Here is an 11,801-nt window from a genome sequence, read left to right as displayed (position 1 = left end):
TGAGATGAACACCAGATCCAACCATGCAACAACACACATTTCAGAACGAAAAGCCTGCCACGAAACATGAATAGAAACCGAACTGAACAGTCAAGACGGGGAAAGCGAGCGCTGATTAAGACAAGGTAGATAAGTTTGGGGACACGTGTGTGTGATGTATGATGTGAGTGTAACCGAATTTCCAGAAACTCTCCCAATGCATGATGAAAAAAAGTGATGGCAGTGTTTGTACGTGATGCGGGAGGGTGTATATACCTTATATAAACGATGGAACTGGGGGGGATTGGTGGTAGGAGGTTGATGATGTGAAGGGAATGCGATGTAATGATATGAAAAGATATGACAACGAAAAAACCCGTCATGAAAATGCCTTCCAGGATGAAAGGGGATGAACTGAACTCCAAAATTCCAACAGTCCAACACTTTCCAACTCCGCAGCTCCTTCAACTCCCAACAACTATTGCCTCCCTGTTCCTGCCTTTTCAATCCATATCCAATCTCTTGCACTACCCGTCCCAACTACTCGGCATTTCCACCCTTTATCAAGGTCTCCAGCTCCCATGGATTCAAAGTACTCCGTCTCCGGCTTGCCACCTTGTCGCTTGTCTTCCGTGCCGCCACAGCTTCTCCATAATTCCTCTCCCGTTTGCGTGGCTTCTCTGCATGGATGACCTGATGAGGCTGGACAGCCGAGAAGCCGAGCTCATCCTCACCATCGTCATACTGCTCAGGCTGATACTGAATGTAGTCGCTCTGCTCCGATCTCATACTCTTGGTCGACATTGTTTCGGTAGGTGTGTTGGGCATGCTATTCTCGGCTGTAACCCGACCTGAGCCGGGACCTGGGAGGTGGATGCCCTTCCTTGCTGCCTTGAGTTTGGCTCTCACGCGGGCCGCATCAGCATCGCGTTCCGAAGCGGCAAGCTTGGCTTGAATGGTCGCCATGGAAAGAGGGGATTGCTGGGCTTGTGTTGGAGACTGAGGGGGTTGCAATACCGGGGCGTTATTAGTAGCGGTACCAGCTGCGCAGGCGGAATTATTACTTCCGCTGCTGCCAGCGTTACGTGGGAGGGGAAGGCGAGAGTTCACGCGGCGAGGGGATTTTCCGGGCGCTGGTTCTGGGTTGGGCGGGATAGAGGTCTTGGAGCTCGATGAGACTGGCGCGGATCGGGTAGAGGTGGTCGAGGTAGCGGAGGTGTTGCGGGCGGTTGGCTTGGAGGGCTTGGAGGTATCGCTGTCCCCTTTGCGGGTCTCTGAGCGTCCACGGGTGATGGGTGGTCTGGTGGGACGTGTTACGGGGGGCCGGGAAGTGACCTTTTTCTGCCTGGCTTCGCTTTCCTGTTGCTGCTGCCGGGTAGTGGTGGTGCTGGTAGTACTAGTTTTCCTCTCTTCCCGCTCTTGTTGCCGAGATGGAGGTTTTCGTGTTTCCTTTACTGGTCTCGGGGCAGGGGATGGCTTCTTGATTGGTCTTGTCGCATGCGGTGGGGGCGTTGGCGCTGACTTTTTCGTGACTGCACTCTTCGGTTCCGCCGCGGCGGCCTTGGGCAACGAGACGCTGTCCAGAGAGATAGATGTATCAGGTGTAGAGACGGCCGCGGAAGGCGGTTGCGCAGCCGTGCCAGTTTCCTCAGAAGGCACGGTCCGTACTGATAATAGCGGCTTCTTGGATGGTGATTGCTGGGGTCTGTCGGCATGGGGAGGTGGTAACGGCGATTCTTCAGAAAGGGGTCGGCTCCGGACGCCTTCCTCGGCAAACTTTGGACGTCTCCTCAAATTGGGGCCGTCTCTTCCACCCTTGTTTCCGGCCGAAAAATGTTCGCGCAACGGGCTGGGCTGGGGGGCCGGAGCGACGGGAGGCGAGGGCATCACGACCGACTGCTGAAGGATCTCAACGTTAGGCTCCTCAACATCCAACTCGTCCATATCAATCTGCTGGTCTTCAAAGACACTCGAAGTATCGCTGTCGTCCTGTTCCTCTATGCCACCCTCAGGCACCAACTCCAAAGGACCCTCGTCCTCGTCCTGGTAGTCAACTTGATCATGATGATAACTCTCATGGCCCTCATGGACAGATTCCAATTGCAGTCCTAGCCCACCTTGAGCCGTCTCTTCCACGTTTTGAACCTTGACCGGACTAAGGCGCAGGCCCATCTTGAGCTCCTCCACATTAACGGGCCGCCCACTGGCCTGCATTCTCCTCCGCCAGCCATCAATGAGATGGACCGCCTCTTTCCATCGCGTCTCCATCTTCTCCCACCCGTCGCGCAGCCTGTTGATCTCATCTTCTCTCACCACCACTTCCTCAATCGGCACAAACGATGGGTTGGTAAGGATCGTCCTCAGATGTTCAAGGACAGCCTCAATCTCAGCGGCCATGTCATCGTAACCGGTGGGCAACGACAGAGCATACCCGTCACTGTCCACCATTCCAGCGTCCCAGCCGCTCATGTCCTTCAACTGTTCCGTCGTCCTCCTGATTAGAGTCAGAAGCCCCTCATTCTCTTCGCTCAGCCCCTTGGCCAATTCAGCGAGAAACGAGTTTGTTTCCTGACGGAGATCATACCCATCACTGCTACTGGCCGTCGTCGTGGGCGTGGGAGGCAATGGGTTGCCCTGTTCATCGGCGCCGATATCGCCAACCACTGTGATGGAGGTGACACCTGGGCTCTTGCTAGCGCCTCTCGCTCTAGCCGCTTCTGATACCGCCTTTTTCAGCCCTTCAATCTGGCGGTCCCTCTTGCGGACCTCTGTGGCGCAGGCAGATCGTGTTTGGGCGGCCAGCAACTTCGTCCTCGCAGCCTCTTCTTTGAGGCGGTGAATCGTCGCCTCGGCCGTCTTGATGTGCGCTCTCAGAGCAGTTTCGGCAGCGTCGCTCAGGCCGGCTTTGCGCTGGGCCTCTGCGTTCTTTTCTTGCAGGCGCTGGATGTCGTTGGCTTGTCGGAGGGACTCGGCGCGCAGCGTGCGGAGAGTAGCGGAGAGAGATTCACGGTGCTCTGCATCGCGCTGTGTTGGTTTCTGTCAGTACGCCGATGTCTTGGAGAAGTGGCGGGAATTGGGTATAAAAACTGACATCGCGGCGCAAAATCAAGTCATTCACCACCGACATGATCCGGCTCATGGTCTCGCCCATCTCCTCCTCGCTCTCCCCCGGGTTGGTAAAGTCGATGTTCTGGCCATCGCGCAGCAGGCCTCTAGACAGTAGCTGGTTGTTGATGTACAGCGACGCCGTACGCAGGTTTTCGGACACAATCATCTTGGTCGTTGTTTTCGCATCTCCCTCCAGCGCGGTTCTTCTTTTCTTTCTTTGGTGGAGCGGAAGAGAGAGTAAAGAATGGCCCCCCCGTCAGGTAGAAATGGCCCTCCAACAGGGATGCGTCTCCTTCGAGAAAGGTTGAATTGGGAAAGGGCACGAACAAATCGGGACAGTCTGGGACAGCCTGGGACAGTCTTGGGACGTGGGACTTGCTGAATCAAGGCGTCATTCCCGAAGTACGGAGATGGGTAACATTTCAGCAGTGCAGTTACAGTTGCTTCGTCGTCGTTGAAAGACCCACGGGTGCCACGGCCCACGAACAGCATGGCAATCTTTCCCAAGACGAGGGCAAAACCGCGGTTCGCTAGTGGTCAGCGGGCTCCATAACATCCCTGCTCTGTTTGTTTGGCGGGGCGTTGCTGCGACAACCACCTGCAACGGCCGTGCGCTAGCGTCACCGCCCAGCTGTTTCCCCAACCTTTTGCACACTCGGCACATGGGGAACCCTAACCCGACCCGTCATCACTCTCTTTTTTGTGCTGCCACGGCTACTCTGTACCTCTCCACTCGTCGACTGATCAACACACATTAGCATCGTACCATGACGCAAAACTCTTGTAAGTTTTCTTTCTCTTTACGTCGAGATGGGGAAAGTATGGAAATCACGGTGGCTGGGTACATCTTCAATGTGGATCGCTTCGAGAGGGAAATTACAACATTGCCAAGACTGTATTCCTATCCAGACAAGTTTTCCGGGTTACCCGCCGCCAGAAGATGCTCTCCCACTCCAACCAACAAGGTCTCTTCAACAAATCCCAAGAGCCCAAGAAGTCCCAGAGAACCCTTTGTGCATGGGTCTGTGCTCTGCAGACAGGGAAGACCACTCCCTCGGGAGGACCCAACAACCCCTCCTCCTCCACCCTTCAAACAAGTTCCAAGTCAACAGAGCCCCCTCCCCGTGGCCCCTCACCATCCTCCCTCGCCTCCATGTGGTTTCGAACCCGCCGCCGCCGCTCGCCAACGTCAACCCGTCAGACCTGCAGAGCGGCATCCTCCCGCGCTGCATGGGAACCTTTTTTCCATCCCTGGGTCGGATCATGTTTCGAGGCATCGAGTGCCTTCGCTTCACCTACCTTGCCCCAGCCACCTCCTCCGGGAGTTTGGATGATGATGCGGTCACCCGCCTTCATCGGCGCCGTGTTCTTGGCCCCCATGTTGATGTACCTCTCCTCCGTCTCCCCTTCGTCATCACCACCATCACCCCCCTCCCCTTCCTTCTCAGCCTGTAGCCTCTTCAAGCTTGTCTCCCAGCTAGCCTTCTGCACTTTCCTCACCCACAAGTTCAACCCCGCCTCCGCATCCTCACCCCCGGCCATGCCATACGGCTGGTAAACCCTCCTCTCGCTCAAGATCGACACCTGCATCGGCAACCTAAACTCAATATCCCTCACCACGCCATCACCACCCCTGTGCTGTCCCTTACCACCTGATCCCCTCCTGATGGAGAATTCCCGCAACAAAACCGGGTACCGTCTCTCAAACACCTCTGAATCCGTGATTCTGGTATTCGTCATGTGCACGTGAACTCCATCTGTCCCCTCCCAGTACGGCCCGGCGCCGCTCCCGCCCGCAATCGTCTCGTAGTACCCGAACCCTTTGACCTCTTTCTGGCCCGTGACGTTTCCACCAAAGCCAAACGTCAAGTTATTGCAGCAGCCTTGGCTGGCGGCACAGGCTTCAAAGGCCTTGAAGATGACGTCTGTGATGCGCTGACTGGTCAAGACATTGCCGCCCACCACGGCAGCGTTGTCTGACGGAGACAGCAAGCTCTTCTTGGGAATCTTGACCGTGATGGGGCGTAGGCAGCCTTGGTTCAGCGGGATGTCTTCCGAGATCATGCACCGGAGGCAGTAGATGATGGCCGAGTACGAGATGGCCTCGGGAGCGTTGATGTTGGCGTAGACTTCGGGGCCTGTGCCCGCAAAGTCAAAGATGGCTTCGCCCGCTTGGTCGTCAATGGTCACCTTGAGGCGGATGGGAGACCCGTCGTCCATGTAGTCAACTGCTGAGAGCTCCTTGCCTTGAAACCGCTTCGATACAGTCTTAAGCAAATTGCGCACCTGGAGTTCGGCGTTCTTCTGGATGGCCACCATGTAAAACTGGACCGTATCCTCACCATACTCGCTGATGAGGCCTTCGATGAGGGAGATGCCCTTCTGATTCGCCGAAACCTGGGCGCGGAGGTCGTTGATGTTGTCAGCGAGGGTGCGGGTACCACTGCATCCTGGGTACTTGGCTGGCTCTTGATAAAGAAGCTCAATGCAACGTTCTTCATTGAACTTTCCCTCGCTAACAAGCTTCTCAGACTTGATGGCGGCACCTTCTTGGTACAGTTCGCGGGAGTGAGGGGGCATGCTGCCAGCCGTGATACCTCCGATGTCAGCGTGATGGGCGCGAGAGGCGGCATAAAACAGAATCTTATCACCAGCCTCGTTGAATGCTGGCATCAGAAGAGTGATATCTGGTAAGTGAGTGCCGCCGTATGACGGGTGGTTGGAAATGATGACATCGCCCTTCTTGAGCTTGCCCTCCCAGATCTTGGCCTGGGTGCGAACACAAGTCGACATGGACCCCAAGTGGACAGGCAAATGAGGAGCATTGGCTACGAGACCTCCGGACGCGTCAAAAATGGCACAAGAAAAATCAAGACGCTCCTTGACGTTGGTACTGACGCTTGTCTTCTGGAGCGCTCTGCCCATCTGCTCCGCAATGGCCATAAACCGGTGCCCAAAAATGCTGAGCATGATGGGGTCAACCTCACGCTCTTCCATACTTTCAGAGGACTTGTCCTTCGCAGCCTTGGGAAGGTCGACCACAACGTGCGTCTCGAGAATCAAAGCAGTCGCGTTAGGGGTGACGACAATGGTTTGGGTGCCATCCGCCAACATGGCTGGACCCTTGATAACGTTGCCAACGGAAAGATCAGTAAGTTTGTAGATGGGGGTATCCAGCCGGCCTCCTTCAAAATAAACCTTGGCTTCGGAGTGCTTCTTCTCTGGAGATACATCTGTGCGCTGGACTGTCTTGAGCTGCTCATCGACTGTCTTCTCCCCATACTGGAAGCTCTTGCCAATGCCACGCACACGGACGTCGTCGATAATGATATCCCTCTCATCTAGCGTAAAGCCGAACTCGTAGCGGTGGTGCTCCACAAAAGCCCTGCCGAAGTCCCAGCTGTCATCGCTCGGCTTGATGATCATGAGAGCTGATTCGGTGCCGCGATATCTCATATTGAGGTACTCCTCAAAGACCATCTCGCTGTCGTCAAATCCCTGATCTCTCAAGGCCTCGCGAGATTTTTCCTTCAGACTTCCGACTTTTTGCTTGAGATGGCCAACAACCTCGCTGTCCTGGCTCCACACACTCGAATCTGGCTCTTGACGTTCATCCACCACGTCTGCAAGGGCCATGCCATAGGCAGAGAGAACCGAAGAGTATCTATGAACCAGAATCTGCTTGATACCCAGTGACTCGGCAATAGCAACAGCGTGCTGACCGCCGGCACCTCCAAAGGTAGCCAGACGGTGCTTTGATGTGTCGTGTCCCTTGGCCTCAGTGATGCTTCTGATAGGTCGGGTCATGGCTTCGTTGGCAACTGTCAAGAATCCATAGGCAACCTCATCGATGTCCATCTTCTTTCCCGTTTCCTTCTGAATCTGGTCTGCGATTTCCTGAAGCGCCTTTCTACTCGCCTCCGTGTCCAGGGCCTCGTCCTCATTCTTCCCAAAGATCTTGGGGAAGAACTCGGGCAATAATCTGCCCAAGAACAAGTTGGCATCGGTGACGGCCGCCGGGCCACCCTTTCGGTAGCAAGCAGGACCAGGGTGAGCACCGGCAGAATCGGGACCGACAACAAATAGCCCATTTTTGAAGAACAGCCTTGATCCGCCACCAGCGGCAACTGTGTTGATATCCAACTGTGGAGACTGGATGGTGACACCGGCAGTCGTTGTCTCAAAGGTATGGTCATACCTGCCGTCTCCATACCTCGAGACATCTGTGCTGGTACCACCCATGTCAAACCCAATGACGGGAACTTTGGTCTTCTCGTCGTACGACGTGATGGCGTAACCAACAACACCTCCTGCGGGGCCGGACAAGATAGCTTTCAGGCCTGTGAACTTGTCGACATCCACCAACCCACCATCGCTTTGCATGAACTCACACCTCGCACCCTTCTTTTCGCCATTTTCCTTGACACTCTTCGAGCCCAAGCTACCGCCTTCAAATCCATTCTGAAACCCAGCAATGTACTTTTTAATCGCTGGCGTGAGATACGCATCAGCGCAGACCGAAGTTGCTCTTGAGACCAACTTGATCATCGGCATCAGCTCATGGCTCAGGCTGATGTGCTCAAACCCAATCTCCTTGGCCACTTCGCCCACCAACCTCTCATGGTCTGGGAAAGTATACCCATGCATCAAGCAAACAGCCACACTCTTGATCCCTTTTCTGTAAATCTCCCCCAACTTGCCCTTGATTACCTCCCTATCCGGTCTTTGCAGAATCCTAACCGCCTCTCCACTCAGTCCCATGACAATCTCTTCCTTCTTTGCCTCTTCCGTCCCAGCCTTGGCCTCCACTTTCGTAAGCACCCGCTTCGGATCCTCAGCATAATCCTCCAACGTCACTCTCTCCTCCAACTCGACCACCTCCTCATAAAGCACATCCGGCTTCTTGATTGCCAAGTCAAAGATCTTTGGGCGAGACTGGTTGCCGATCAACAAAATATCCCCAAACCCTTTGGTGGTGACAAAGGCGATCTTCTCTCCATTCCTCTCCAGCAAAGCGTTGGTAGCCACAGTGGTGCCCATACGTATGCTCTCGATGGCTGACGTATCGAGGGGCTGACCACGAGGGATATCTTTCTTGAGAAAGTGGGAGAGGATGCGTCGGATGCCTTCGAGGGGAGCATCCGAGTAATTGGAGGGGTCTTCAGAGAGAAGCTTAATAATGATGGTCTCGCCGTTCAGGGACCCAACGCAGTCAGTGAAAGTGCCGCCGCGGTCAATGGCGATGCGGATTCCGCCTTTCTTTGAGGCTTCAGGTGAGGAAGACATGGTGGGCGGGTTTTGTAGGTGTTGACGTGGCTTGTGTAAGTCAGAGTGGTTGGTGCGAGGGAGACTCGATCTGAGGTGATGATGTGAAAAGGAAAAACAGAGTAGGTATTGGATGGGATGAACGCCCACTGAGCTTATGTAGAAATTGGAGGTTTGAAACAGATGGGATGAGAATATGAGATAGATGGCGTCACGATGGCTGCAGAGCGAGACTGATCAACAGCAAGCAATCCAAGCCATATACTCCGGAGTTTGCAGTAATCTTATTCGCTGCTTTGTATGATACCCGACAGTTAGGAAGCGGAATCAGCGGAGGGGTAGCTCGGGGTGGTTGCCCCACGGGAGCCGACCGATGACCGGATAGCTACTGTAGGGTACCCCACCATGTCCCCACGCCCGCGACTACCCGGGCTGACAAACCCTCTAACGTTGATGTCGCCGACTTGCCTATTCTATTCATCTTTGAAACCGTATTTCTTGTTCTGGATGTAGATACTGCCTGCTAATAACCACTTTCAGCCCTCCCGAGGCTCAACTCTTCACGGTATGCCTTGGTGACTCGTGGATCTTGCATCGGGATGAAGCCGAGCGGGGATATCGCGGGGAGCTAAAGAGGCTTGTGTATGCACCATGCAACGGTCGAGCATCAATTGCCTTAAACAGTAACTTTACATCTCGCCGCAATGATGCTAAGCCAGAATGTGTCTTGATCGAAAGGCCGGCAATTTTGGTCAAGATTTCGCTCCATCATGGACATAAGCTGCGAGCCTCAACTGTCAAGCATTTGTTGCCACGCTCAGGCATCACCGTCCCTCAAACTCTTCTGATTTTCCGCTTTGACAAACCTCAGTCAAGAACCTCTCAAAAAGCACAAATCCCCCGACAGGCAACAGGAGACAATAAATAAGACTATTTCAGTTCTTATGACCTTCTTCCCCCAATGCCATTGAAGAATGACAAAGACCAACCTAGGTCACAATAAAATCAAAGCTGTCCATGATATTTTACCCAGGTTGGTAGCCAACTCTGACCCCACAATAACCGCTTCAACCGCCCGGAGATAGCGTCTAATTACCCGCCAACGTCGCCTTTAGCGCTGCCGACCAAAAACAGCCGCTATAACCGCAACCCCGACGTCATCTCACAACGCTGTCCCACTACCACATCATCATCCGAACCATCTCATCACCAATCTCCCCGCTAGGCATCTTCTCACCTCCAAAATATGGCTCCCCTCACAGACGAAGACTACCACTCCATCCTCACAACCGAACTCCCCTCCCCCTCCGACCCCATCCTCCAAAAATATCTCTCCAGCCGCACCGCCCTCATAAACGAAGAGTATAAACAGCGAAGCGGTATGTGTACCCTACCTCATCCCCACCCTAACCCCACTCCATACCCAAAAAGTAACAGGTAGTAGTAACTGAAAGACAAAACAAGGCAGACTCCTCCTTCCGACAAGCCCTCTCCCCCATCGCCAAGGCAGCATGCCGCATCGTCGACAGGATACGAGATGAAGAGCACCACCATGTCACAACCACTACTCTCACCCCCGACGCCATGACCAAACCCAAATCATGGCAAATCATCCAGCGGCTACCAAAAGGCGGTCTCCTCCGCGCCCAGATGGACGCCCTCGCTTTGGCTAATGTCGACCACCTCATCACCCTGGCACTCGAGACACCAGGGATGTGTCTGTCATCCTCGAATGGAAATCTCGCTACGGCAGAGGCAAGGGGTGATACCACGAGAAGAGTCGAAATCCGGTTCCGAAAGAACGACCAGAAAAGCGAGCAGTCGATATGGAGTTCTGACTACGAGAGCGGAACCTTTGTGCCCCTGACCAATGCGGCGGATGACTACCCCGAAGGAGGCAGGTCAGGCTTCAGCAAATGGCTCAAGGTAAGATGCGGTGTAGTATCGAGGAGTGATGACAGCATTACTACTACGACGCCACAAACCGAAAAAACCGAAAGCTTCTCATCGGCCGAGGGCCGGGCAGATTCACGCCTACTCAGGGGCATGCTCTACTACGAGCCAATATTCCGAAAGTTCCTGCGTCATCTCTTGGTTCAACTAATGGAGGACGGTCTATCGTGGTCAGAACTACGGTAAGGATTTCTCTACACTCTATCTAGGCCACCGTGATGGGCCTCGTAATCCATCTCCCCCTTTTCTAAACCCCACGGGTGGCAACAACACCACTATGGTGATCAACGAGAGTGTGCCACGACTAATACACAACCCCCATGTTAGGCTTACTTTCCCCCTTGATTACTACCGCACAGGCTCAGAGTCGCCAGAACCCGACTCTGACCAGTTGTTCGTCGTCATCGGACAAGAAGCGGCCAGCTATTGCCGCCAAGCCACAACCACTCCCGACGACCCGGGTCAGCGACCGCCCTTCTGGGGACTCCGGATCATCTGGTCAACCACCCGCAACCAGGATCAACGGTCGATCATTGAGGATGCGGATAGTTGCATCGCGGCCAAAATGATCTGGTCTGACCTGGTGGCCGGCTACGACCTCGCCGACACCGACGCTCTCGGAAGATCGCTCACGGACATGCTACCAGAACTCTTCTGGTTCCGAAAGCAGTGCGCACTGGAAGAAGTCGAAATCCCCTTTTTCTTGGACGCGGGGGGTGGCATTGATGGAGCTGGCGAATGCAACCTCTTCGACGCTCTTTTGCTCGGAACACGGAGGCTCGGAAATGCTCCGTCGCTCTACAGACACCCGCGCATGATGGAGGCTGTCAAGGACAAGAGGATCCTGGTAGAGAGTTGTCTGGTACCGGGCAAAGGCGACATTTCGAACCACCCGCTCCTGGCCCTCATCGCTCAGGGTGTTCCGTGTGCCTTGTCACTTGGTGATGCGAAGGAAAATGCGGGAGAAGGTGCCGGCTTGGGAATGACACACCAGTTCTGGACAGCACTGCATGCGTGGGAGTCATTAGGCCTGGCTGGAATCGGGTCTCTGGCGGAGAACAGTGTTCGGTGGGCTGCCTTTGAGGACCAGCCTCCTGAGTCATGGTAAGTTGTGCCCCCATCCGGATAGTAGTATACGGGGATCTGGAGCGAGGATATCACTCCGTTCCCATCTACGTCCTTGTTGAAGAGGCAAGAGATTCTAACCACTTGTTAATTGCCTAAAGGATACGGGATATTCGTGCAGCAAGCGTGGGGTCTGGACTGAAAGCCAAACGCCTAAAGGAATGGGCGGTCGAGTGGGAGCGCTTCTGTCTTTGGATTGTTACTGAGTACGGCGATGATTACGGCGAGGGTGGAGATGGCGACGGCGATGGCGATGTCACTGCTTCGGCTAACTAAGGGACTGCCAGTCAATGTCTTTTATCTCGATGCCTGTTGAGAAGAGGGGTGGTTGGCAAGGTTGCTGGGGCAGTGATTAGCCGCGCTTGTGGTGT

At 54.5% G+C, this 11,801-nt stretch overlaps 3 protein-coding genes across 3 annotated transcripts; 1 reads left to right on the top strand and 2 right to left on the bottom strand.

Annotated features, from left to right (window-relative positions):
• Positions 1 to 519: 519 nt before the first annotated feature.
• On the bottom strand, positions 520 to 3,253 carry PODANS_2_480 (uncharacterized protein; the record flags this gene model as incomplete). Its single annotated transcript, XM_001910757.1, has 2 exons — positions 520 to 3,003; positions 3,071 to 3,253. 2 exons carry the CDS (start codon positions 3,251 to 3,253, stop codon positions 520 to 522), a joined length of 2,667 nt encoding a protein of 888 aa, XP_001910792.1.
• Positions 3,254 to 4,284: 1,031 nt separating this feature from the next.
• PODANS_2_470 (uncharacterized protein) lies at positions 4,285 to 8,373 on the bottom strand (the record flags this gene model as incomplete). The annotated part of the gene is made up of 1 exon (XM_001910756.1): positions 4,285 to 8,373. One exon carries the CDS (start codon positions 8,371 to 8,373, stop codon positions 4,285 to 4,287), a length of 4,089 nt encoding a protein of 1,362 aa, XP_001910791.1.
• Positions 8,374 to 9,598: 1,225 nt separating this feature from the next.
• PODANS_2_460 (uncharacterized protein) lies at positions 9,599 to 11,706 on the top strand (the record flags this gene model as incomplete). Its single annotated transcript, XM_001910755.1, has 4 exons — positions 9,599 to 9,731; positions 9,821 to 10,487; positions 10,633 to 11,409; positions 11,532 to 11,706. 4 exons carry the CDS (start codon positions 9,599 to 9,601, stop codon positions 11,704 to 11,706), a joined length of 1,752 nt encoding a protein of 583 aa, XP_001910790.1.
• Between the last annotated feature and the right edge of the window lie 95 nt (positions 11,707 to 11,801).

The sequence above is a fragment of the Podospora anserina genome, chromosome 2 (genome assembly GCF_000226545.1).
Source record: "Podospora anserina S mat+ genomic DNA chromosome 2, supercontig 2".
NCBI lineage: Eukaryota > Fungi > Ascomycota > Sordariomycetes > Sordariales > Podosporaceae > Podospora > Podospora anserina.
Note: the sequence above shows the minus strand (reverse complement) of the source record. Positions and strands in the feature narration are given on the sequence as shown.